Raw genomic sequence first — 27,966 nt, forward strand, 5'->3', positions numbered from 1 at the left:
GATTATACCTAATTTGTCAAATCTTTTCTTTGTAAAATGTGTTGCTTCAAGATTTTGCATTGGTGCAATCTTAAACCAGGATGGACATGCATTTGCTTATAGAAACAGAAGGTTGCAAAATGCAGAAAAGAACGCCACCACCTATGAAAATGAGTTAATGGGTATCATTGAAGCTTTAAAAGATCGGAAATACTATCTTTTAGGTGGATAATTTCTTTTCAAGAGAGATCGTGACAGTCTAAGACATTTTCTCAACCAATCAAAGATTTTTAAGAAGTATATTCAATGAACCAATTATTTAGCTCAATTTAACTTTCAAATATTACATATTCTTGGGAAGAAAAACGATGTAGCTGATGCTCTGTCAAGAATATCTTAGATTCATGGAGTATCCATGATTCATCGTATAGATTTCACTAGTATGAGGGACATGTATGCTTTTGATGAAGATTTTAAAATCACCAAGGGAGTTTACAACATGGTAAAAGAGTAAACTCTTATGTTATCAAAGATGGATTTCTTTTGATGGAGAGTAAGTTATGTGTTACTAAAGATTTCACACCTGAAGTAATGGAAAAACGTCGTGCAACTCCTTATATGGTTCATCCTGGTATTTTAGCCACAACCAAGGCACTTTAAATGTATTTCTTTTTGTTAAGTCTTCGACGAGACATTGAATAATTTGTCAAAGAATGTCTTGTGCACCAAAAGATTAAGTGTCATCGCCAAAAGCTTACAAGACTTTTGCAACCATTACCAATTTTGATTCAACCTTGGGAAAGCATTTCTATGGATTTTATTTTTGGCTTGCCAAAATCAGCGAACAACAATGATCATATGGACTATTATTGACAGGTTTAGCAAACATGTTTATTTCATTCCAGTCCATAAGCCTATCAAGTCTTAAGATATGCCTAGAATATTTATTCAACAAATCTTTAAGTATCATGTATTACCACTATCCATCGTGGATGATAGAGATCCACGAACCACTAGTCTCTTTTAGTGAGCTCTTTTTATCATTGTCAAATAGATGGTAAAAGTGAGATAGCCAATCTAACAATATTGGATATGCTAAAATGCTATTTCCATAAAGTCAACCAACCATGGGTAAAGCCTTTATCTTTGTTAGAATATGCCTATAGCAATACTATGAGAGGGAGAGAGAGAGAGCATCGAAGCTCAATTGAGTGTAGTAGACAGTGTGTAGAGTGAAGCACGACACCCAATGCAATAGACTCAAAGAGTGTAACTTGAAAGTACAAAGTACAACCCTTAAACCTTAGGGTTGTAGGGGTTGTTGACACCAGAACACCATAAGTGCCCGTAAGTGTGTGACATAACCACATACAAAAGAAGACAATAAGTCTGGGGGAAAAAACCTCTCGTACCGAGAGTAAAAAGTGCCCAGTGTCCTACTGATCACCGATACTCCTCTTTGAGCATAGGCGTGAGTGAAACCCAACAAATTCCCTTGGAGTGAAGAGTGATCAAAAGTACAAGATCATCTACCACCAAAGGAGATCAAATTTAAAGCAAGTGATCCAGCATGGAATCACCCTCATCCATTTTCAATCTCTCAAGGTCTTTGTTGAAGAAAGAGATGCGGGTCTTATTCTTACCAGCAAACATCTGCTCCAAAGTTAGCTAAGCTTCTTATGAAGAAGCTATAGAGCGAATGTGAGGAATAATGGACTGTTGAACTGCCAATGCAATCAGCGACATGTGTCCCATGCTTTTTGAGTTGCTGATCTTTAGGGAAGTGGCTGAAGTGGAGCAGGCTAAACAGGCTGAGATTCCTATTGTCCACGTCCTTCTAGAGCAGCAACAGCCACAACTCCGGGCCTAACTTCTTCTCCATTGACATAGTCCCAAAGATTTTTCCCAACAAGCACATTTTTCATCATGAAGGACCAAAGTGAGCAATTGTTACCATCCAATCTGTCCTCCTTGGATACATAGGTAAATACATCATCTCCCTGATTTTTTGTGATAATCAATATCAAAAGAAGGCAAAAGAGCAATGTCCAAGCTGGCATAACCTAGAAATCTCCAAAACTTTCAAAAATTACAGCAAATAGATTGTTGCACTTAGTACATTGAGGTACACTCGGTCTAAAGTGTCAGGAATGCATGCAGTCCAAGGTGCATTCAATGTTCACCAACACAAGATGAGCAAAAACCCCAAAATTTCTTGTCTCAAAATTGTCCAAAACAGTCTATCTCTAACTGAGGGAGTGATCTAGCAAAATTCTAGCCAGGTATCCTAGTATTTTACCCTCCTTTTGGAGCCAATGGAAACATCAGATTGGCAGTCTGAGCAGCATAGATGAAGGTATTGTTATATGCACATTTTTGTCTACAAGAGATTTATCTTCTCATAATGCAGAAATAAATTGATAAGCTTCACCTTTGTGAATATTCTTTTACATCTTCTATTTATTTGAGCTCCTTCTCTTTCGTCTACTCCTCTCCTTGAATCTCCCTTCACACTATTGTCTCTTACCTTCGTGGTAGAATTTTGACCCTAAACGCTCCGACAGTGAGCTATGGCGGAGAGTAAGAGCAAGAAGAGAGAGAGACACAAATGGAAACTCACACGTACTTTGAATTTTGTGCTTGCCCAGGTAGAAGTTTCTCTTTCCAGAGATGAATCTGGAATAAAAAGTAATTTAAAAAAACCTCAAAAAAACCAGTTGAGCTGGTGGCAGTAGGTATAGTGCAAACCACAGGACGTGGTGGCGCTGGTCAAGGTAGTTTGCCACAAGATATAGGCGTAGCTAGCGTGGTGGCACATACGCTACTGAGGCGTGGCAGGGGCATGTAACAAGCCATGGGTGCTGCTAAAGCTAGGAGAAGGCGGCACACACTAGGCAGCAGGCAGTACGGGGACGGAACATGTAGGCGCAGGATTGAAGCAGTCGGGCGACAGGAGGCTCGAGTGGCGGATGCATGTGGCGTAGGCCCGCTAAAGGCTGGCATGGTGAGCACTGCCACAGGTTGGAGTCAAAACCTTGGCAGAAGAGCGCAGACATGCAATGCTACCAGGTGAGCTGGCAGGAGGCTAGGCGTTGGCACAGGGCGGTATCTCTAGGCAGACTGGCAGGTAGCGTGGGCCTGGTGGTGAAGGACAGCCTTCTGTTGGGCAGTGGCGGTTGCTGCAGGAAGTGGGCAAGACTAACGTTCTTTTACTAAAAGAGCTTGACTGAGCGAGAACTCTCGGATGCTAAGTAGAGCTGAACTGAGCAGAGGCTCAGCTCTAATACCAAATGTGAGAGAGAGAGTGGATCGAAGCTCAGCTAAGAGTGCAGTAGACACTGTGGAGAGTGAAGCACGACACCCAATGCAATAGACTTAAAGAGTGTAACTTGAAAGTACAAAGTACAACCCTTAAACCTCAGGGTTGTAGGGGGTGTTTACAGCGGAACATGATAAGTACTCGTAAGTGTGTGACATAAGGACATACGAAAGAAGGCAATAAGTTTGGGGGAAAAAACCTCTCGTATCGAGAGTAAAAAGTGTCCCAGTGTCCTACTGATCACCAATACTCCTCTATGAGTGTAGGCGTGAGTGAAACCTAGGAAATATAGTTCATACTTCTACAAGTAAAGTACCATTTGAGATTATATATGAAAAGCCACCCTTACTACCTTGTCTCAAAATAAAGAAGAAGATTTTTAATGCAGATAAGTTCATGTGTAATATGGATACGGCTTTTGCCCAAGTTAGAAAAGCTATTTAAAGATCTCAAGAAAAACAAAAAAAACAATAGATAAGCATCAAAGACACTTGATTTTATAAGAAGAAGATTGGATGTGGCTCAAAATTTGATAAAACTCATCTAAGAAGCTCTAACAAGCCTTCATTCCGAGTCACTAAGCTTACAACAAGAAATTATGGGCCATTTTAAGTCACTGAAAAGATTAATAATATTTGCTAAAGCTTACAACTTCCAAAGCATTGGAGAATTCACAATACTTTTCATATCCATCTTTTGAAGTCTTATGAAGTGCCTCCACCATTGGAACCTTTAATAGAGGATCCACCTAAATTAGATGAACAAGAGTGGATACGTCAACTAGTCTTTTATATGATCACAAAACAAGAAAGAATCATTTTAAGAAAATGCATTTTGAAATTTAAAAATTACTCTCATTTAGATTCTAAATGGATGTCATAAGAGTATTTTAAAGACTATCCAAAAATACTTACAGCTTTTGAAAAAGGTATAGGATCAGAAAATACTTGAAGCAATGTCTTGAGGACAAGACGGATTTCAAGAGGGAGGGATGTAACCAACCTTTTGTATACTAATTGTTATCAAGATATATTGGCTCCATGATTTCAAATTTATTTTATGTGCATGTATTTTAAAAGGCGATTTGTATTATTTGAGTGTTTCAAAATATGATTGATTCTTCATCTTTCTATTTAAGGATGGACAATGGTGATCAAAATGATGCCCTATAATTATACTTGGGCCGTTCATTGACGAGATGCCTAAGAGAAATTAAAAGTTTAGTATGGCGGTCATATTGACTAGAAAGCTCAGATGACTAAGACTTTTATACTCAAATAGTCACATTGACTAGAAGCCCATATAATGAGTGGTTTTAGAAAGAAAAACCAGATGTTCATAATTAAAGAAACAAGCCATGAACTGGTGAACCTATATAATGAAGCTTTCTAGAATCTAAAATTGGCGACTCCTAAAATTTAGGAGATTCTTAATGTTGAAAGTTACTCAAATGGAAATTCTATTCACCTCAAAGGTTCCAAAATTTTGCAAGGAACAATTTTATCTTCAACAGCTATCTCAAATTCTTATTTATTTGAGAGATTTTTAGAGTAGAAGGTTTGGAAGCTTCTTTCTCTAGAAAAGTAATATGTGGCATTTAGAAAATAGAACATGTGCCATTTTGAAGAGACTGTCTCTACACTTGTCATTTTCAGCAAACATATATCATTTGTAGCCTCTCCACTTTTGAGCACCCAAGCTCCACACGTGAATATTGGAGATCTCTCTTTTCACTTGGAAAAAGCTCCCATGTTAAACTTTAAGCCACATGCTTTGTACTCTTCTATCTCTCTCTCATTCAAGAAGCACTTTCTACTTAGCTTGGTCCAATCCAAGCACTAAAAAAAAAATCAGTTTGCTACTCGGAGTTTGTAAACATTAGGGTTTCAAAATCCTAACATTTAGAATTGCAAGAAATCAGCCTCTTTGTATATGGTTCAAGTACATGGTGCCCCTGGTTTTGTTTCAAAAAGTTTCTTTAAAGAGGGTGGGGCTAGTTTCCTTCTCAACGTTGTGTCCACTCCTCTCTCTCTCTCTCTCTCTCTCTCTCTCTCTCTCTCTCTCTCTCTCTTGTAATGGATGTTATATTTATAAAGTACTAAACGACAAAAGAGTTACCAAAGTCATGGCAAAGACGCAGAAGAAATTGCCATATGCCAGGGAAGTAAGTCCTCCCGAGGGAGTAAGTCAGAGTGCCAAATGAGATCTATCTGCCAATGCAAGAGACCTTTAAGCCTAGCAATATATCCCTGAACATTAGAGGCTGAATAAAAAAGAAAAGCATTCCGAATGGTCCAATTGTGTCAATAGCCCCAGTATCTGAGAAAGTAAAACAAGATCTTCATCTGCGACTGTGCCGGTGTGGGGTATTTGGGCCACACAAAAACCCAATCAAAAGGGCTTAGCGAGAAACCAACCACTGCTCGCCAAACCGCTGACAAGAGTGACCAGATTTTCTTAGCGAGAGGGCAAGAAATAAATCGATGACGGGTCGATTCCACACTGGTGGAGCAAAAGAAACAATTGCCGTTGGAGATTCGACTCTTGGAAAGGGCTGAAGCAAGAGGAAGACCACCAATCATCACTCTCCAAAGAAAGACCTTGCATTTGAAAGGTGTCTTGTTTAACCAGCCCTCCATCACAGTTACCTTCCACCATGACTGAGATTTACGCAATCCCCATACAATATTAGCTTTAGTAACCAGCCATTGATGATCTTTAATCAGAAGATGATACACCTAGTTAGCTGAGGCCTTTTCCAAATTCAGCCAGCTTGCAAGGTCCCAGTCTTGCCAGGGATGATCCGAAGCAAGGGACGGAAAGGGTTGTCTGCTTTGGAGCACCATCAAAAGTTGTCCCCATAAATCACGATATCCATGAGGGATCCTGAAAAGCTTACTGGCTGTACGAAACGATATCAACACATTGCGACTGGCAAGGGTGGCATCTGCAACTGAAGTCAAGCCCAAATGTGCCATGCGGTTAAATTTTGGTCTGAGCTCATGTTTGCCTTTCCAACAAAGTAATCGCAAGGCTGCCAACAATTCCAGTTGAAAAGAGTTAGTAGCTAAGTGGTCCTCCGTTGGATGCCACTGAGCCTTCTGGAGAACCAATTTCCAGGAACATACCAAATGAGCAAGCAGGGAGGATGAAGAACTAGAAAAGCGAGAGTTTGCATTAAGAACATGCCACCAGGAGCTCCGAATTCAGGTATTAACATGCACAAGCCCGTGATCCTCAAGAAAATAACGGGCTATAAAGACCCACGAGTGATGATCCAAGCACATGGCACGAAAAAGAGACCAACGGAGTGCCAGCATATGAGTTTCGGTATCCAAAATAGCCCCACCACCCATGCATTTGGGGGTACATACATGCGACCAAGAAATCCATGAAATGCATGCATGCAAGGAGTCCTTTCATAACATGAAACGAATGTATTGAGTAAGAGCATTCAATGTAGTAGTAGTCCAAGGCAGCAATGGCAAGAAATATGTGAGTATTGGCAACGTAATTGTCTGAGCCACTTTGAGGCGAACATGGGAGGGCCAAGCCTGTGACTTCCAATACAGAAACTTAGCTACCAATTTCTGTGAAATCCACTCTAGTACTTGCTTGGGCCGAACATCAACAGCCAAAGGGTACCTAAGATGCCTAACAATGGAACCACGGGGAACAACCATTCCCTGCCAGTCCAATGACTGCAAATCTGACTTCGTGCAACTGAGAATGGTTGATTTCAAAGCATTGATATGAAGACCAGAAGCATGACCAAAGAGAGTCCAAACATCTAATGCTTTGCGAAGATTATCCTTGTCCGCACGCAAAATCATAAAGCTGTCATCAGCCAAGGATTGACTAATGAAGTGCTGTCCAAAAGGAAGAGACACTCCAGCCAACTGAGTAGAAGCTGCCATATGAGATAACATCGAAAGAACCGGATGAGTCGCAAGGGCAAAAAAAAGAGGTCTCAAAGGGCAACCGTGTCTCACAGAGCGTGCAAGGACAAATGGCTCGGTAACACCACCATTTAGCATAACTCGCGAAGAAGCCGCAGCACTAATGGTATAGATCAAACGAGACATCCGAGTACCAAAGCTCATAGTAGACCAGTCTAAATAATCAAAAGCCTTTTCGAGGTTCAATTGAATCAATACTACCTCCTGATTAGAGTGCCTTGCATAGTCAATAGCCATTTGCACATTTAAGACATTATGCAGAATGTTTCGAGCCTTAATGAAACCATATTGAAGAGGATGCACAATGGCAGGAAGATGCTTATGGAGCCGATTCGCCATCACTTTGGAAAAGATTTTATACATAGAACCCATCAAAGAGATTGGTCGCCAATGTTTCAACATAGACGGCGAAGGAACTTTTGGAAGCAATTTGATAAGTGCTTCTTTCCATGAGGAAGGCATGAACCCCGTTTCCCAAACTTGCTGAAACATAGCTGTCAATGGTTTCACCAGTCGGGTAGCAAAAACCTCAAAGAATTCATTGGTGAGACCATCCCAACCGAGACTCTCCGTATTAAAATTCCCCATCAAAAAACCGAGTCTGCCAAGTGACAAGGAGAACTGCAAAGTATTCCAAAGATCCTGGCGGGATAAAGGGTCATTTGGAGCATAGAGCCCAAGTAACCATAAGATCTCTCCTTCAAATAAAACTTCAATCACCACAAAACGACCATGTACATCATTTTTAATAAGAACAGGCTGATATTTCTCATGTACAATCATAAGCACACCAAAATAATGCATGGCATATGTCCTTGCATAAAACAAGCAAAACCCTTGGCAATCCACAACTTTTCCTGCTTCATCGTGACTCTTGTTCTCAAGAGCACATAAGACATCCCACTGATTCTCATGCAATAAACTTCACATGGCATGTTGCTTATTGCGAGTACAAATGCCTCGCACAATCCATATGGCTATCTTTATGTGTATTCAAAAAAGAAAATCAGGAACGAGGCAAAGCTTGCCTCGATTTAATCTTTTCTGCTAGAATGTCATGAATTCCCTCATCCAAAAAATCAACTAACACGGCAAAAGAGTTCTGACGACCAGATTTAGAGGTAGACGGTGTATCCACTATCTTGGGGATGGAACGGGGATAACGACAATCCCATGGGGTAATCACCTTACCTCTAGCATCAAAAGCAAACTTAGCAGGTGGGCCCTTCGGACCTTCAGTATATACTTTCCTAGTAGGTTGATTGCGAGGAGCAGAAGAAACCATAGCATGAGTAGTGTGCTCTGAAGACAACATGTCTTTCCTGCGCATATAAGTATGCAAGGAATCTTGTGAAGCATTAGGCACAGTATCCGCCATGCCAGCATCAAACCTTTTACCTTTTTTGGCACGTACATCTACCTAGTCATTGTCACGGGAATCCAAACCCGAAACATGTTGTTTGCCTTTATCCAAAACTTTAGGTGGCTGGGTCGCATCCTACAACGGAGCATCAAGCACCACATCTTCCATGGGAGGCAAAACATGGTCAGCATCTTAAGTCGGTTGCTTCGCTGGACATTCAGCTATAAAATGCCCCAATTTTCCACACGAAAAACAATGCCCTGCAAAGTTACCCCATTTCAAATGAAAGTGCAAAGGATGCATGGTAGAGCAACTAAGACGTAACCAAGCAGGCCTTTTCCAAGCCGTGTCCCGTAACATACAGAAACGGTTACGATTCGTGGCCCTTAGGCTCGGGGGAACCAAAACAGTGTCCACAATGGCCATGGCATCCTTTAACAGTGGCCAATAGACAGTCGGACAGTTTTCCACTTCAACCCACACCGGGCATTTGCATTGAAGCAAGCGCTGAAAATCTGCCATTGGGCGCCTTGGCACAACATGGACCAAATGGCGATCAAAGAACAATGGTTGTTTAGTTAACAGATCGGCACGATGCTTCCCGGATTTGAACAGCACCTCATAAAAGCCTCGGGCCCAACAAAAATCTTTTCAACACACTCCCCTTCTAGTAGACTTTGCAGCCACTGGCGAATATAGGAAGGCACTTGGATCCTACCAGTGAAGAAGAGTATAACAACACGTTCATAAAAGACTGCGAAGGAGTGCAAAACATTTTTAGGATCCACAATGGCTTCCAGAACATCTTCAGTTGCAGAGTCAGAAAACGTATCATGATTATGTTGAACATAATCACCAAGAAGAGTGTTGGCAAACTCCAACAAATTCTCCCATTCATTATCCTGAGAATCCACAGAATTAGAAGCAACCTGAGCATAAGAACGTTCCTGATGATCCATTGTATCTTCCGAAGTATGCTTGGTGCGTTTGCCCGCAGGCTGGAAGTCAGGACCAAGTGGCATCTCCTCTGTGCAAGGAACCATATCCTCTGGTTCCTCTGTTTCAGAATCCGGACCAAGGGCTGCCACCGTTTGGTCAATAAAGGCCATGTCCAGACCAGCCATGTTGTATCACCACTTTAACAAGAGATCTGAAGCTATTTGCAGGGCGCTCTTTCTCTTTCTGTGCGTATTTACAAATAGGTACAGATCAATAGGCTGCTGTCATCCTGTGTCACAAGTGTCTTCAGTCTGCAGTCACATTCACAATGACAGACCTACTGCCACAGTCTGATCGAGACTCTGTTTCTCTAATGACCGTCGAGATTAGGGTTTACAGCAGCTCGGCCCCTCTGCAGAAATTGACAAACGCGAGCAGCAGGGCTAGAGGACAGCACGACAGTCGAATCAAAGTGGGCGTCTGCGGCATGGCAAAGTGAGGGGGCAGCAGATAGGCGCAACGAAACACCGCACCATGCAACAGGGCGTTGAGGACCACGACTTGCAGGTCTGACAGGCAACTGCAGGGACCACGACCCGTAGGTCTGACGGCGACGGCAGGGACCCCGACCCGCAGGACTGAAGGGCGATGGCTGTGACCACGACCTGCAGGTCAGACGGCCAGCGGCAGGGCTGAGCTCTCAGATGGCGACATCTCTCTCTCATAAGAAGAAGTTTGACTCTCTCTCTCTCTCTCTCTCTCTCTCGCGTAATTTTCATGGTGATAATTGATCGAGTTGGTTATGTTCAAAGTAGTGTCATTCTCATGTTCTTCCCCGTGCTTACAAAGACACTATGGGATTTACCATGCCTTGCTTGCATGCTGCAGAGGATGTTTTAGGCTTGGTTCATCTACTATTGCTTGTTTTTTCCCATGATACATTCTTGGTTTGTTATCGGCAAAGCTAGCCCAACTTATACAAAACTTTGAGTTGTAGTCTTATCAACAAGCTAAGCTCCGAGATTTGACTAATGGCATGTGAGAAATTTTTTCTGAGTCTTATAATTTTTTAGAGCTTTACATCATCCCTTGCATGAGAGAATATGGTGAGATTAGAGAATGTAGAGGGCCACATGGTTACAAATCTCCAATCCATTGTATGTATGTACTAGGACTTCTTTGCAAATCTTTTGGGTTTTCAGTAGGTGTGGTCCCCTCAGGTTACTTGTGCCTGTCTAGTCTTTTGTGCCTCGGTCAAAGATGAGGTTCCACATGGTATGTAAGCTACTTTGGATGCTCATATTCATGAGGATGAAGTTATGGATGTCTTGTTGCAGTGTCCCTGCGATAAAAGACATGGCTTGGATGGTGTTACCAATGAATTCTTCGAAAGTCATGCATCCCTTTTGGCCAAACCGTTCACGGCAATGTGCCAATAGGTTTGGGATTTAGGAAACATACCTTCATCATGGAAAGAAGGGGTGATTAAGTTGATTCCTAAAGTTCCCTCCCCTTCAAAACTTGTGCAAAGGTATTGGCAAATTGTCTTCATGAGCAACTACCTAGCCTAGTATATCCTCATCAGTAGAGCTTCATTAAGGGTAGGAACATTTTGAATAATATTCTCAATGTCCAAATGGCCATTGATTATGTGCAACATACACATCAAGACGTGGTCCTAGTGCAATTGGACTTGGAAAAGGCCTTTGACTTTCTATAATGGTCTTTTCTTGTGGATCTTATGCAAGCCATGGGTTTTGGGCCTCGTATGGCCAGGTTAATCTCTACCATCAATGTGGGGGCTACATCTCGTGTTATGGTGAATGGTGGTGTTACCGAGCCCTTTTCCCTTGCAGGCTTCGTTTGTAAGGGCTGCCCATTGAGCCCTCTTCTTTTTGCACTTGATCCACATTCTGTTCTCTCTATGCTATTGCATCTTTATTAATATGAGACAACTAGCTGGTTTATCTGTTCCTTCACATCAGCATTTTATTGGTCAAGCATTGGCTGATGACAGCTTTATGATTCTGAAAGTGGATGCCACTAATCTTTTTTGCACTTGCTTCGCATCCTATTCTCTCTATGCTATCGTATCTTGTTGATAAGGGACAGCTAGCTGATGACACCTTTTTGGTTCTGAAAGCAGATGCCACTAATCTTCGCAAAGCTTTGGATGTTTGGAATCTATTTGGACATGCATCGGGTCTCCCTATTAATGCTGCCAAATCATCCCTTATTGCTTCCACGAGCCCCAATTTGTCAGATGAAGGGTGTGCTTGTTCTGCAGGGAGATATCGTGAGGCATCTTGGTTATCCTTTGGGTATCGATGTGCAGCCTAAACACTTGCTCAAATGGATCTCACACAAATTAGAAGTTTAATTTGTTTATTGGAAATTTCAAGCTTGGCCCTTTCATGTACGCCTTAAAGTGGCATAAATCATCATGCTTCCCATGCTCACTTACTTTTTGCCATTGCTACGGTGGACTAATATGGATCTGAGGGATATCACCCGGCACCTCCACTTTATGCTATAAAAGAAAGAGTTAGTGCATGTTGGTATATCATGGATATCTTGGAATCATGTTTGTACATTGAATCCATGGGGTGGGGCTGTTTTGGATGTGCATACCCATATGAGAGTGCTTCGCTAGTCACTTTTGCAGTCCGTGTGTACTAATCAACAAACCTAGACAATTATTACTCATTATTTTCTTGAAGATTGCGGCCTCTGGCAGGGTAATATGAAGATTCCAGGTTCTGCGTGGCATGTCCTTAATGTTGTTGTTCAGTTCTCTACATCTACTTCAATACTTTTCACTTAGTATGTTCATGGAAAATCGTGCTTTGCAAGGTATAATGGCACCTAGCAGAGTATAAATTGGCTACTAGTTCTTTCCAAATGGAAAATTCTCGCAGTTTCTCGTCTGCTCTCATGAGAGGACAAATCAGAGGATAAACCTAAGTTTAAATGCATGGCTCACCTTGTATTAGCATTGGTGGCTAATACCACTCTCTTGCCTAGATTCACACTGATGTCTTTTCGCATAATTAGGTGGGTTTTCTAGGTCCCTCATGGCTACCATGCCCTTTGGGACAAGATCTCGTGACTTTTATAGGACCGCCAACCTTTTTGTTTCCTAGATTGTGCCTCTCCTTGGCACGATTGGAACCTTGCAGGCCACTTGAGTCTCCAATCTTCCTCAGTTAATCAAATTTCCACCTCACGATCAAAGATCATTCATGTTTGACCATTAAAGCTAACACACTTTGGGGACTACACAAAACTAAAGCTTGGTGGAAGCTCACAATCATGAAAGGATGGCATAACAAGAGGCCATTCAAATGCAAGGTATTCATTTGGGACATGTTGTTGAGTGGTCTTGCCCTTGCTTCAACTCTTTGCCGCCGGGGTATTTCCAAGGGCAACTGTATTTTGTGTACTACTGCAATGGAACCTTCCCATCACCAATTTATCTCGTCCTTTTGCCTGAAAATTTTAGCTTCTTCTTTCTAACATTTGGCATGCTATGGTTGGTGTCAGGATGCATCCTTTTTATTGCGTTTTTGGTAAGCCTAAGCATCATGGTCCACTACAAGCTCACATGAAGATTCTATTTCATTTTCTCAGATTTTGGGGCATATTTGGGTCACGCGCAATGCATTCCTTTTTTATGCTGCCTCGGGCATACAGAATAATGTGGTCAAGCTTGAAGGACTTCTTCAGTGGCAGCTTGATCTTTTTCAGCATGTGGATACTCTGTCTATAGAGGATTTGGTAGCGTGGCGTCAAGTGGTCTCTTCAATCAATGAATGTGCCTTGATTTTTTACTCAGTGTTCCTTTCACATGTTGTTTGTAAAAGAGAGTTGAGTTGATGCATGATGGCCTAGAGTCATCATGCATCTTCCAATCATGTAATCTTGTATATTTTTTTCATGATTAATACAACTATATATTGTGAAAAAAAGAGAGTTGAGGGCGGGGCTGGGAGGGCTGAGGGTGGGGAGCGGAGAGAGAGAGAGGGAGGGAGAGTGTGTGAGAGAAAAGAGAGTGAGTTTGAGAAAGAGAGAATGTGTGTGTGAGAGAGCTTGGGAGAGGCTTCCCCTCTTCTCTTCTTGCTCTGTTTCTTCTTTTTCCTTCTCTTGCTTATCGCGCTTGTGGCTATTGGATTGAAGAAGAGGCAGCTTGGAGCTTGCACAAGGACTGTGTGGCTATCCAAGTTACCTTTCATCAACCTAGACTACAAAAAGAGAGGAGAGTGAATGTAAGCCAGCTACAAACAGGCTTCTTAAACTTTCTTGTATTTTCTTACATTCTTGTGCATAAAGTAGAGAGGGAGCACTAGTTGCTTTGGAGCTTGGAGTATGAACCAAATAGGTGAGAGCTAGTTGAACCAAGACAAGGAGGATGATTGAAGGAATAAACATTATTCTATGGTCTCGGGAGTGAGGTGTAAACCCCAACAGTTTCTCTCTTGAGTGCTAGTATTGTACCACGAGCATTTTGACTAGTGTTTTGCCACACAACATTGAAGTCCGTGATTATTATTAGGGGATAAATTCATACTCCAAAGTTGTAGTTGAACGTATGGACACCCAAAAGTGTCTATAATTAATTTTGCTGCTTCAAACCATGATTTATACTTCAAAGAGAAAATACACACAAATACTGCCATAGAACGAATATATGAGAACACCTTTGACCTGGAATGCTCAGGTCCTGTTAAAATAATCTAACATTCTACACAGTGGCTACCCACTATTTAACTGTCAACATATGCAAGAGTCAGAAAATGTACCTGCCTGTACTGTGAAGGTCGTTAAGGTTAAATAGGAGCACAATCAGGGGTGCAAATGAACATGTTAAAGTAGTTTTCCAGCAGCAACTAGCACATTCACACATTCAACGCTCTGTGATGACTGGGTGTAGGAAACCATCAATCTCTTCATCTTTACTGTTATCTCTTAATGCAAAGCCACAGTGGAAAAATTAACTGCACAAATTAGTTTGAAGAGGGGTAGCCCAAGGATGCCTGGTAAACACCTGTCTACATTACGGAGTATATGGTTTCATTCCCAAATCTGAATAGTGTGGTTGTTGGCATTAATGGAGCTATTGGGACTAAAACGATATGCTTTACATCTCCCTTTGTAATATATGCAAAAACATTGACCCTAGAGCCTAAAAGTATGAGTGAATCTTGATATAAAATTGAGATGCAGAGTAGACAGCAGAGAAAGATGAACATGAACAGTTAAGGAAGACACAAGGAATATTGAACTGAAAACTTAGAGCAGGGAAGCTCATAAATAGACAAAAATATATGAACTGGTCTGATCTGCATATTGGCTGACCAGGAGGTCAGGTGACTGGTTTGCCAGCTGTTCAGAAAAGAAAAATAAGCAGTTGCCAAAAATAGGGCCCAGAGTTCAAACAGGGCCAGGAAAATGAAAGAAGTCCCATGTACTCAACACCTCTCAGCAGCATTGGGGAACAAGAATCTTGGCTAATTCCAGGCAAGATAGGGAGATATATCTTTTTGAGTTCACACAATACTTTTTTGTTCTTGTTTTACCACCATAATTGGAAAAAACCATATTATTCTATCCATTAAATATATGAAAAAAAATCCCAAAAATTATTTAAATCTTGAAAGAGTACTAAAATAATGGATTTTAATTTTTTCTGTCTTTTGTGCTTAGATTGCATATTATGGCTCCTAAAAGAGTGCTTGGCAAGAAAGAGAAATGTGTATCACCCCATAGTAGTCAAGTGAGCATGAAGCTACTTTCAGGATGAGTTCCTAGGCAAATCATAGACCATTTCTAAATACTTTTGAATTATGTCATGCATAGAAACTATCCTTCTTATTCTCATGTTATGATTCTTAAAAAATAAATATGATTATAAGGTTGATTTCAACGTTTCATATGTTCTCATTTAATTTATTTACAATCAATACAAAATTTTCCTCTCTTTTCCATTATTTTATTTTTTGCAAATATTCTTTGCTAGCACCTGCAAAAGACCAGCTATCAACAGAAACTCAGGTTGATGGAGACAGGGTGTGAGAGTTTTTCTTCTGTTTTTTGAAGGGAGGATGTACCTGTTGGCTCTCATCTTGAAGATTTCAATCTGCTTGGTTGCCGTTTGATTATTCTAAGCTGTTTAAATCTCCATAATAATAGAAAAATCCTTGTTGTTTCATCACTGTTTGAATGACTTACCATCATTCTGCCTGCAGACAGGGATACTTCAAGAACAAAGACATTTGTTTCGAGCTTGAGTTCATGGTCTTCATCAGCCAGCCAACTTGATGCCTTGGCCGGTTTTCCTAAGAATACACACTCTATTCAGCTTGAGTCCATGAAGCATGTGTACATGCAAACAAAAGCAGCATTGCAGCAAGGGATTAGCCCTGACCAATGTGTTTCAGGCTACAGGTTGTCAGCATTTCAAGTACAAACAAAACCATCCTCTGTTGGATGGAAAATCAATGGTCCATCAACCCAAGAAGACAGAAAAAGCTCTTCAGTCCTTCCTGATCTTATGACTGAGAGCCCTGAAGACATTGATAATCGTGTAGAAGAAATATCTCAGAAGAATATGATTAAGAACAGAAAAGCTGATGCACCACAGCGCCCCAATGATGTGTCTTCACAAGAGAGAGGCTCCGGTGGTGACCAAGTACACACTTGTGGCACCATGGACTCTGCTGGCGTTAGGACGTGGCCGCAGCAAACTGTATCCCTGCTTGAGAGGCCTTTATTAAAAGGAGGTATAAATTGCCCCATCACCTCTTCGGCAATTGATTCAGATAGTGCAGAGGATTCGAGATCTACTGAGCGTATGAAGCAGTCTAAAACAGAGCTTATTCGATCACCAAACTACAAGCTCTTCATGGAGCCTTTAGACAATCTGCACGTAGAAATTCAGCAAGTACAAGCCAGAATTATGAAACGGCTAAAGAATTCTGCAAGCCTCAATGAGGTAAGATGAGATATTCTACTGGTTGTCTTATTTACAATTACATGTAATGAACAAGGCGCCGAGCAAGTTGGCCCTATTATAATGGTTCTAGAAGCTTGAAAATATGATTAGCTTAATGTTTGTTAGCGATCCGTTATGAACTGTGAAGTAAGGTTCATGTTCGCAAGTATTGAGTCGGGTAGTAAAGATTACGATCTTGGTACTAGCTTAATCCATATAGAAAGCCAATATAGATGCCGTCAGTGATGGGTACCCCTAATTCAGAGGTTGCAGAATGAAACAGAGCTCTTTCAAAACCTTGAGCGTTTATTTGGAATTATACTATCTGTTTTTAACTCTATGCTGCGTGGGAGATGATATCATGCTAAGGGTCAAATTTGCATAAATTAGTGCTTGGAAAGCCGGGCAAATTTTCAATTTGTTTAATCTAGTGATAGTTTCATCCTTGGTTGAATTTTCTTTGTCTATTTAAAATAGAGCCATTTGGTGTAGCCTGCTTGTTCTGATGTAAACTTTAGAGCTTAGACATTTTTAGTGCTAGGATTTGAGGTGCATCAGTGCAAAAATGTTTGATACAAAAGTCAGTGTAAGTTTAAAGGCTTTTTTCAAAGAAGCACATTGAGCTGCAGGTAGATTGTGAATTGTATCATTCAACAGTAGAATGATTAAGTAGCTTGACAATCATATATTGTCACAGAGATTGATTGTATCAAAGTTATTGATTTTTGCTGTGGACTATGGAGTTGGAATAAATTTGAGATTCATACTCTAATCTACAGGTTATATTTTGGTTTCAGGACAAGGGAAGCTGAAGTGGACCTCTATTCTGTTTGGAGCTTGTGACTTGGCATCAACTGTAAACTTGTGCATGCTTTCTAGCATATCAAGCTTTACAGGCTTTGATGTTTAAATTGGTTGATAGAGCTCCCAATCACGCACCCACCTCTAATGTACTCATGGTGCTCCTCTTTCTGTACAAAGGCATACGTTATGAGTCAAAACATCTGAAACACCGACGTAATACTCAAGAAGCAAAACTACTCTACGTAGAGAAAAAAATGTTAAGAGCTACAGGCAGTTGTTAATTGGAGTGCCTGACTGTCATTTTGTAACTCAATGCTATCAGAGCTCATGAAGCCTCAAAGTAGTGTTTGCACTGGAGTTTTCCACACAGGTTGGTGAAGGCAAGTGTTGTCTTTGCTATGTAACTTTAATGTATCATATGCATCAATGAAAAAGTACATTTTCACGAATTCATTTATAATTTAATGTGCTTTTGACAACTGCAATCTCACTTAGCCAGCAGTTGGACTTGTTTATCGTGTGACTTTAAAGTGTAAGCATTTGTAGTTTGTGTGATGACTGATGTTAATAACTTGTGGATGTTATTAAACATGGGAATTGTGCACGTAAGACTGCCAACATGATGCCATGAACATCAGTATTCCTTTTCTTTCCATGTTTGCAAGGAAGTATATGTTCCTTAAAAATCATCTGAACAATTTTTTTGGGGTGTAGTGCGCATTTCTATTTCAGAAGCAATGGCGAGCAGTTATTATGTTAATTTTGATGAACTCTGTTGTCCATTTTGTTCTAACTGTATGGGTCTGCAAGTTTGATTCAATTTCATGATGATTCTGAAAGTGTGAATCTTCAACCTTGAGATTTCATAAGAATTAATCGTGAGGGTCATCAGCTTGATAATATGAGTTTGAGTGTCTATCATGGAGCATATGTATTAAATTGTAGGGAAGGACAAGGACACTTTTTGCAAAGATAGTCAATGTGTATTTTGTGGACTTTGAAGTGCACTCGTTACTTTTTACATGCAAGCAGTGTATTTGTAGGACTCCATTCACCTGTTACACAATGTTTTTTGCTCTGGGAAAGCACAAAATCAGTTTGACATCCAATCTCAGATGTACATGGAAGGACTGGTGCAGTAACAATCAGTATGGACCAGTATAATCACTCAAATTTTGCGATTATAATTTCTACATTCCAGAAACTGAAATACAATCTTCATATAAGGTTATGTAGAATCCAAAAATCTAGGCTTTCTGAATACTCATCATGAGGATACAGAATAGTCTCAACCACATGAAGCCGGACCTCAGATATAAGGGATCAGCAGGCAAGAAGTAAACCGATGATGACATGTCTTCATGCTGATAGTGAAGAAGAAGCATGAACCATTGAAAATATTGTGCCCAGAGAGCACTAATCAAAAGGGGAAGCACCTAGCAACATTTGCCAAATAAAGGCTTTGCATTTGAAAGGTATGTTGTTGAGCCAACCACCCAAGAGCGTTGAAACAAGAGGGAGAGCACCCATCAACATTTGCCAAATAAAGACCGTATTTGAAAGTTTGAGCTAAACCTGCAGCTTTGTTGATTTCCACCATGAGATGCTTTTGGATACCTTTATGAGGGGAAGCTCAGTCATGCATGACATCAACAGTACCAACAGTTCCTCCTCAATCATGCCATGGCTACCACATGGCAAATGGTTGGCCGAAAAGATTGCATGCATGCACACACCTCACCATCCACAGAATGCCACATCTTGATTGTAGAGCTCAATTGGTGGTTGTCTTGTGGCAAGGATGCGAGTGTTGGCTCACACAAGTGAGGTGAGGAATATATAATCAAGGTTCAAATTTAATTGTTCACTTTCCACCATCATCCCACCTGTGTGCATTGCCCATATTGCTTCCAATTTCCTTCCACCATCCTTCTAAACTCCTTCAATGCCATTTCAAGCTTGTTGATGACTTTTAGGATTGGCAACCTTAACCTTAAAGATTAAATGGAATTGCCCTTATTTGCCAGCCAATCACCATCCTTAATAAGCAAATGATAGATCTGATGAATCGATGTACGCTCCAAATACAGCCATATCTTAATTCTCCAAACTTGCCAGAAGAAGTAGACTAGGAAAGGGCTATTGATCACCTAGTGATGATCTCTCTCTCTCTCTCTGTGTCTGTGTGTGCGGCTCCCTGAATACTTCAACTAGCCCAGCAGAACCGATCCTGACTCCTCTAGCCTCTAGGTAGACCATCCTATCTCGACAGTCAGCTGCTCCTGTTAGTTTTTGTCGCACAGACACACACACACACAGAGAGAGAGAGAGAGAGAGAGATGCTTCCCCACCTTTCACCGCACAGCATTACTCTTGCGACTTGCCTCTTGCCGCATCAGAACACCCAAATCTCCAAATCTTAGCTCATGGGCATTAGCAAGCTCTTTCTTTCAAGTTTCCATCACGTCCTGTTGCAGTGCAAGGGTAGCGCTTGGGGGGAGGGTTGGATTTGAGTTCCTGCCCACTATTAGCCAAGCTACCTGGAAAGCGAAGCACCTACACAGCTACTTGGCAACTTGAAAGCACTTTTGTAATGCGTGTGTACATCACCACATTGTAATGCGTGTGTTATTCTCATGTTTGTAAAGTATGTGCATCACCACATTTTAGTTTAGCAGAGATTGAATATTATGTCAGGTTCTCAAAAAGTTTCAAAACACAAGTCTTAGACTTGTCCTCGCTGACAGCCTTCCGAAGTACAACATGCTTGAAGCTTTGCTACCTAAGATCCCATGACTCACATCTCCCCGATGAACCACTTGACTCCTATGATTCTAGATAGCCAGTATAACAATAGCTCTCAACATCGGCCACACCTTCTCAGATGCATCATTGAAATTACCCTAATCCCCTAATAGAGCCTATTTCCAATTGATAACATCATGCAGTTGAACTTTCCGCATACACTTCTTCCCTTTCCAATAAACAGCATTTCCACATCATGTTCTTCACCGTCTCTTCATGTCTCTTTCATAAGGGACAGGGGGCATATTCATATTTTGCTAATTCTGTCCCTTGTCGGAAGCTTCTTTGCCATGATCCTCCCCCCTCCCCATCTTGCTAATTGTGCCCCTCGTCGAGAGCTTCTTTGCCATGATCCTCCACAGCAGCAGCACATTCATCTTAAAGGATGTGGTAGCTTTCAATGCCTTCATTAGCCTTTTTTTCCAAGTGAACATAGTAGCTCTACGTTCCTTCCTCTTCCAGCTATCCTCGGTCTTTAATAGCCATCTGGCATTCTCAGTCTGGAAGTCCTTCCTTCTCTTCATTACCGCTAACGGTACTCCTTTCTCATTGGTCCAGCACTTTACGAATGTTTCAAGCTTAATATGCTTAGAAGAAGGCCAATTATCTTTTATCCCGGTAAAAATCATCACTAACCATTCCTTCTCGTCCTGGATGAGCCCATGTCTATCCGCAACAATATCCCAGCCTATAAATGTGTAGCCGACAGTAGCCCAGATATTCTGCCAGTGTCCTACACCTTTGCAATGTATGCTATGGCTAAGCTTAGTGTTGACACACATGACAAAAATCATCTGTATATGCATGACTACCCAGACACATATTGCAGGTCAGAGAGTCGTCATCTCTGAACCTCCCTAGACCAGTCCAATGTAATGCTGCTACAATCTCTCCAAGACAGCACCCAACTGTTGTGATGCTTTCAATTCTTTAATTCTTATCCTATCTGCTTTGCTAAAAAGGAGGTCATGCCATGTACAATCAGGCCACACCCTGTCGCAGTACGTACCTCTATCAATCCAAGTCCCAAATATGATGTTCCAAACCTGTCCCTGCAACATCTTCTTCTTCATCATGCAAGCAAGCCACAATGATTTCTCTCTGAACTCCTCCTAGGCCACCCTCATTCTCCAAACCTGTCCCTGCAACATCTTCTTCTTCATCATGCAAGCAAGCCACAATGATTTCTCTCTGAAATCCTCCTAGGCCACCCTCATTCTCCAAACCTGTCCCAAATATGATGTTCCAAACCTGTCCCTGCAACATCTTCTTCTTCATCATGCAAGCAAGCCACAATGATTTCTCTCTGAAATCCTCCTAGGCCACCCTCATTCTCCGGAGTCACAACCTGATCCCAGGCAATTGCAGGCCAGCCCTTTTCTTCACCAAACCCCCATAGGGCTCTGCCTAACAACACTTTCAAAGAGGCCCACTGGCTCTTGGAGAAGGTCAAAATCATCGCAGCAAAAACTACTAAAGAGAGGAAAGCCTTGATGAGTTACACCCTCTTTGCAAACCCAAGGCATTGCCCCATTCTAGACTTAATCTTTTTGGACATTTTCTCCTTAAACCAGTGGTAGCTTCAAGAAAGGGTTATCCCGTCTCCTATGAGTACCCCTAAATACCTGACAATCCTCCCATTGGCCACCATTGTGAACCCCAATTGTTGAAACCATTGGGGTTGTCATCCCAGGACAGGAAAAGTAAATCTGAATTCTCATGATTCATGCGTGACCCCGACACATCAGAGAACTCATCACAGATCTGTAGGAGTTCAATCACAGATTACTACTCTGCCTTCACCACATTGATATTATCACCCGCATACATTTGGCTACAAAAGTATTGTCCATCTGGAAGCACCAATGGTTTCATATAACCCACTCTAATGGACTTGTCAATGTTGCATATAAGGTGTGACACTAAGGCAAACAGCAGGGGGATAAGGGATAACCTTGCCTTATGCTCCTTTTTTCTTTTCAAGAAAAGAGAAGTCTATTAATAACACCTCTGAGAAAGCCCCCCGAGGTAAATACAAAGTACAAGAAACTCTGTGAAGAGTAACTAAGTACATCAAAGATACAATGGTTGTGTAAACAACCAGTCTGGTGGGCTAAAGTGCTAGACCATTTGACGGGTAGTGTAAAGGGGCCAATAAAGTAGCACCCTCCAAAAGGAAAACACACCCCACCCCAATTGAGTGACAATTTTACAAGAAAGATGTGGCTTTTTTAGCCATTTAACAATATAATATGAATTTTTAAAATTACAAATGAGCAAACAATTGAGCCATGTAAAATTTTTTATATTTTAGATTTTGTAAAACCCTAAAGCAATGCATCCTCGAGTGTCACTCTATTGGCCCCTCACTATCCCTCTTTTATGAACCTTTCGTTTGTAACTAAGGGTACTTGATAAAAATATCAAAATATCCCAATATTTTTTCTTTGAGCTATATATATTATAAATAGTTTGACCATTAAAAAACATTTATGCAACTCACTTGGAAAAAAAGTTATAATGGAGGATTGTTAGATAACAATCTATTGGCCCCTTTACCCTAGCATGAAAGGTGTCTGGATCCCCAATCCTCAGGAAAGCCTCTCTTTTCTTTCTCATCCTCTCAAAGCTCCCTTGCAACCTCTCCCATCTCCCACGAAGAGTGTGGACTATCTCTGTCCAAATCCTCAATAAAAACTCCCTAGTGGGTATATCTTGAAGATCAATGACCTAGCTACATCTCGCAGTCCATATGTACCAAGCTATAATGCTCGAAATCAGCTCCACACATATGTGACAATGTCCCTAAGTCCATTGTGTCTGTGAGTGGTCTGGGGTAGGGATCCCGCTCAAATGCTGTCCAATGATGAGAAAATAAATGCTCCTTCCTAGCACAAAGCTCATACCCATTAATTGCAATCATAGTTGAGGTATTGCTAAAACTTGCTCTAACCATCTTGATGAGCATGTACCCAAAACCTACTTTCTCTAGTATGGGCATGATGAATTCCCAACATACCCAGTTGTATGTCTTCTCCAGGTCCATATTGAGGAGTATGGACACGACAAATTCCCAACATACCCAGGTGTATGTCTTCTCCAGGTCCATATTGAGTATGAAGCCTGCCTTGCTTGCTAGGGCATAATCCATGCCAAAGATAATGTTGTAAATAGCATCTTGAATGCTTCTACTACTTACAAAACAAACTGATGTCTGTGTACTTGCCTGGTAATCATGTACTTGATTATAATGGCCATTGCCTTAGACATAATCTTATATGGAGTATTCATAATCTTATATGGAGTATTCACCATTGTGAACGGTCTCCACTACCTCAAGTGCCTTCTATCTTGGGACTTTGGAATCAACTTAACCATTCCTTCATTTATTTCCTTAGACATCAACCCATCACTCCTAATCTTATTTTAAAAACTACACAAATCAATTGAGCATACTTCTTGCATAGCCATAGAAACATCCACCGGAAAGCCATCTAAACTAGGTGCTCGGCCTTTCTTCATCAACTTGATGACTTCATAAATCTTTTCTTCCATGAATAGCTTCCCACATATCACCAAAAGCATTCTATTGGTTGTCATAACCGGAATATGATCAAATGATATCATGTCACCAAAAGCATGTATCTTAGTTACTAGAGCAGCCCACATGCCATCTTCACTAAAGTAGAATGTGTCCAAATGTGCACTCCTGCAAGTAAGATTTGCATGTCTATTATGCCATGTGATAATCTTGCTATCCTTGGATCTGGAAACTTTGGCCACATCTAACCATTTTCCAGCATCCACTAAAGAGCTCCATGCTTCCTTCTCCATGTCCACCATATTACCGGAGCCATGCAACTAGTCCTCCACCTCAATAGTTATATTCCAATCACCAAACATGACAGATGCATGTACAAGTTACAATTGACTAAGTGACTTTCACACTTCCATCCTATTGTGTGATACATTTGATGCATATACCGAAAAGCAATCTAGAATTTCACCATGCACACATAATAGTATACTAACTACAATACTATTCACATGTCACAGAGGGCTGCATGCCATCCCTAATAATCATAATTGTTCCATCCCTCTCTCTATCTATAGCATTGCCAAAATAAAAGAAACCTTGGATATTTAAATCCAAGTCAGCTTCTTGATCGAGATTCACTTCCTGTAGCCCAACAATATCGGGCTTAGCTCTTCTAATCAACGCCTTGACTTCTTCCTATGTCTCTCCTTGGAGAAAAGTCCTCTCACATTCCATGAGAGGATCCTAACTCTTTGAGATAGTTTCTCCATTAGTGAGTTAATCTAGGGTCTCGTCTGTATTCACCCATTAGGAAGAATATGGATTCAAAAAGGACCTTGTAAGAAATTGATTAGGAATCTTTAATCTTGGATTGGTCTCTCGTCAATGGTCATCATTGCATACCTTTTTGTCCCCTGGCCCCTCTACATTTCTAGGCTTCACCCACTTTTTGTGGTGGACCCTACCTAGAAAGCAAGGCGTCTCCCTTTCCTTTCACCCTGGTAACTAGACTTTTTCATCCTCCAAGATTGGATCACTACTCTTCCAAAGGTGTCACATTAGCAACTCAGAATTATTTTTGCCCTTGAAAATAACTTTTTGAAAATTTTCACAAAAAAATAGATTTCTTTTTTCAGAAGGTATCCAATCATATTGCAAGTTGAAAATTTCATTTTTTGTACATTTTTTTGCATTAAAGGCCCTCCAAATCAATTTATATTTTTCAATACCCACACATGTAGTACTTAAGACCTTATAAAGGTAGTTACATATGCATTTTATGCTTCACTCCTCCTAAGTACCACATCAGCACGGTGGACTAATTCTGACCCCAATAATGACCTTTTCCCTCCCCTCTCAAAACATAGTATTTTTCATCTTTATTGATGCCTAATCATATTATATACACATCTAAGTACTTTTCATGTACTCTTTTTTCCTCTAACCCTTATAAATCAATATTATACTGAAAACTTAATCTAGTCCATTTCCTCTCATGCATTGCATTTCTTAATGGAACCACTTAGGGACAAAGCAATTATAAGAGGAAGGTGGATTTGCATGTTCATGTAGGTGAAGAGTATGCTATTGCAAAGTCCCTATATAGCAAGCATAGCCTAAATGCAACAACTGCTTCTCAATATTGTTTAGAGAAAAGGAAAAATATTGATCTTTGGGTAGATGGTTCCTTGTATCCTATAATGACCCTAGCACTAGGCTAAATCCACCTTTCAATTCCACTTCTTCCTTACTCACTTTTATTGAGGATGGTAAAAATTGTCTACCAAGTTATTATAAATATTTAGGTGGAAATATTCATATGCATCAATATTATCAATCAATGTTGTATAGCACTCATCAAGCTTTGTTACAATCCCAAGGTTATTTAAATGTGTTGCAAATTTCCCTGCAAGATTAAGAAATCAAAGTGTAGAAGCAATAAGAATTGAAGCAATGCAAAGATAAGGGATAAGAGATGGCAAAGGATAAGGCAAAGAAATTCAACCTTAGAGGAGAAGAATGCTTCACTAAAATCACTTTTGAAGCAAATGGAGAAGGGTAATAAAATTGCAAAAGCAAAGTTGCAAAGGTGCAAGAAAACTCCCATGGGCTATAAGGAAACAAAACATCAATTACTACCAATGCACCACTATCCTTGAATGGTGGAGTGCAAAAAAGATGTGTGCAAGCATTAATATTCGTCATTTTCTATGAATGACTATCTAAATTTACTATATTGCTTGAAAATGTCTCTTTTTTTAAAAGAAACTTTTTTAATGATACTGAAGGCCAAGGTGAGGGTCAACAAATGGAGCTTCTAAAGGTATTCTTAAAACACAAGCATCTAGTTGGAATTTTGAGTGACATCGAACCCTCCACTTTATTGCTTTAAATTAGGTCCTTATGGATGTTCGTAATAGTTTATTCGTGGAAGAAGTTCAAATAGTATGTGATACAACCAACAAGGCCATGAGGCTATGGACCTTTGGAATGTGGAGTACCCAAGGTATGGATAAATCCCATTTCCAGGCTCATAGTGCATATTTCAAGAATACTTGCCATGGAGGTGGTTGCATCAAGAAAAGCTATCTTGTAGAAATGTTCGATTGGGTTTTACATATGTACCTTTGATTGCTTCATTACATTGGAGAATGCTAAGGCTACCGTATTGGCTAAATCTCCCAAGCAAGAAATTCAATTACATAATAAGAAAAAGCGGTGAAACACATCTATAGTGAACACACATACAACATAGTGCATGACAAGGCAAAGAAAAAGGTCAAAATGGGCACGTATGTAAAACTACATGAAGCCCTCTTAAACCCTAATGGTAGGTTTCATATAAATAGAGCTCTTTTAATTCGTTTCTTATTTCATACTTATATTGACATCTTCTCTTCTCCCCTTCTAATCTACCTCATGGCATGCACCAATCAAGCTACTTGATGACATCCACTACTAGGCTAAGGCCAAAGGCAATTCACTTGGCTACCGTGGCAAGGCAAAGAGATCTCCAAGTTTAGTTGGCGGGATGACTCCAATAGCAATGCAACCTTGTTGTGTCATAGTCCTCCATCGAAAGGCTTGAAAACCCTCCCTAAATCGGTCTTAGAGACCTTGAAAAGAGCTCATGAGCAAGAAGACCAGTCTAAAGATGAAGAAAAAAGTGAAGATGTGGAAGGTAATAACAATCGACCAAAAAAAATGAGAGTGACACTTCTATGGATGAAGAAGTTGGCAACATTGATAATGACATCAATAGACCCTAGGACAGGATTGATTGGCCCAAGGCTAGTGTACATGCAATTGAGGGCCAATCAACATGTTGAAAGGGCACCATGCGATACCCCTAGCTACCAATGAAGTGATGCAAATCACTTTCTCCTCCTCCTCCAGTACCCCTCCTCCCCGCTCCAAAACTAGCCCCCATTGAGCAAGAACCCCAATCTCCGCCCCAACAAGCATAGAGATGACAACCATGGTGAGATCTTTTAAAAAAGAAAGAACTATCATCTAATAGCCCTCAAGGAGATTTGCAAGTACTAGAAGAGTACATACTTGTTGATCAGGAAAGTGCCCTTTGTACGCTTAGTGAAGAAAATCCTTCACTCTTGCAAATATCAATTCTGTATGCAAGGGATTATAATGGAGGCTATCAAAGAAGCTGGAGAAGCATACCTTGTCACTCTTTTTGAGGATGTATATCTATGTGCAGTTCATGCCAAGTGGGTGATCATCATGCAAAGAGATATGCAATTAGCTAGAAGGATTAGAGGGGAGAGAGATTAGTGATGCCAAGGTCCTAGAGTTTTTGTAATACATGCTACAATATAATGTACTTTCTAAACTTCGATACATAATGAAAAACCTTTTCTTTTTATTGTACCTTGAATGTCTCATATGGTATTGTGTACTATGAATACAACATCAATTGAAAACTTGAAAATTAAGTAGAATGAGTAGTCAGTTATCAAGACAGTCAGCTAGTTAGCCTTTTTTCTTTGTTGAATGACGAGATAGTATATGCATCATACAAGCAACCAAGTATATGATCATTTCTAAAATTTTATAGTTTAAAAATATTATTATTTGGTAGCCCAAGATCATGCCACCCATTCATGCACTTTAGCGCCTACTTCTTGCTTAACTCATTTGGTTTTTTTTTTACATATTATGGCATTTTAAGGCAAAACTAAGTATATATGCTATTAGATAACATTTTTTACCATGAATGGTTAATTATCTTTTTATTATATTTCATACTCTTAA

At 40.5% G+C, this 27,966-nt stretch overlaps 1 protein-coding gene across 5 annotated transcripts in view; it reads left to right on the forward strand.

Moving 5' to 3' along the window:
- LOC148039941 (uncharacterized) overlaps window positions 1-17,833 on the forward strand; it is a 153,013-nt gene extending 135,180 nt beyond the window's left edge. For 4 of the 5 annotated variants that reach the window (XM_087695366.1, XM_087695369.1, XM_087695380.1 and 1 more), the window contains 2 exons: window positions 15,805-16,550; window positions 17,348-17,833. In XM_087695366.1, coding sequence (XP_087551492.1) covers window positions 15,805-16,550; window positions 17,348-17,362 — 761 coding nt within the window. In that variant the 3' untranslated portion in view covers window positions 17,363-17,833. Of the gene's footprint in view, window positions 1-13,189; window positions 13,515-15,804; window positions 16,551-17,347 lie in introns of those variants that run through there. The other variant, XM_087695386.1, reaches the window with a different exon arrangement.
- Window positions 17,834-27,966: the final 10,133 nt, after the last annotated feature.

This window comes from Lygodium microphyllum, chromosome 2 (genome assembly GCF_053477565.2).
Source record: "Lygodium microphyllum isolate KBCC chromosome 2, Lygodium_microphyllum_v1.1.10, whole genome shotgun sequence".
NCBI lineage: Eukaryota > Viridiplantae > Streptophyta > Polypodiopsida > Schizaeales > Lygodiaceae > Lygodium > Lygodium microphyllum.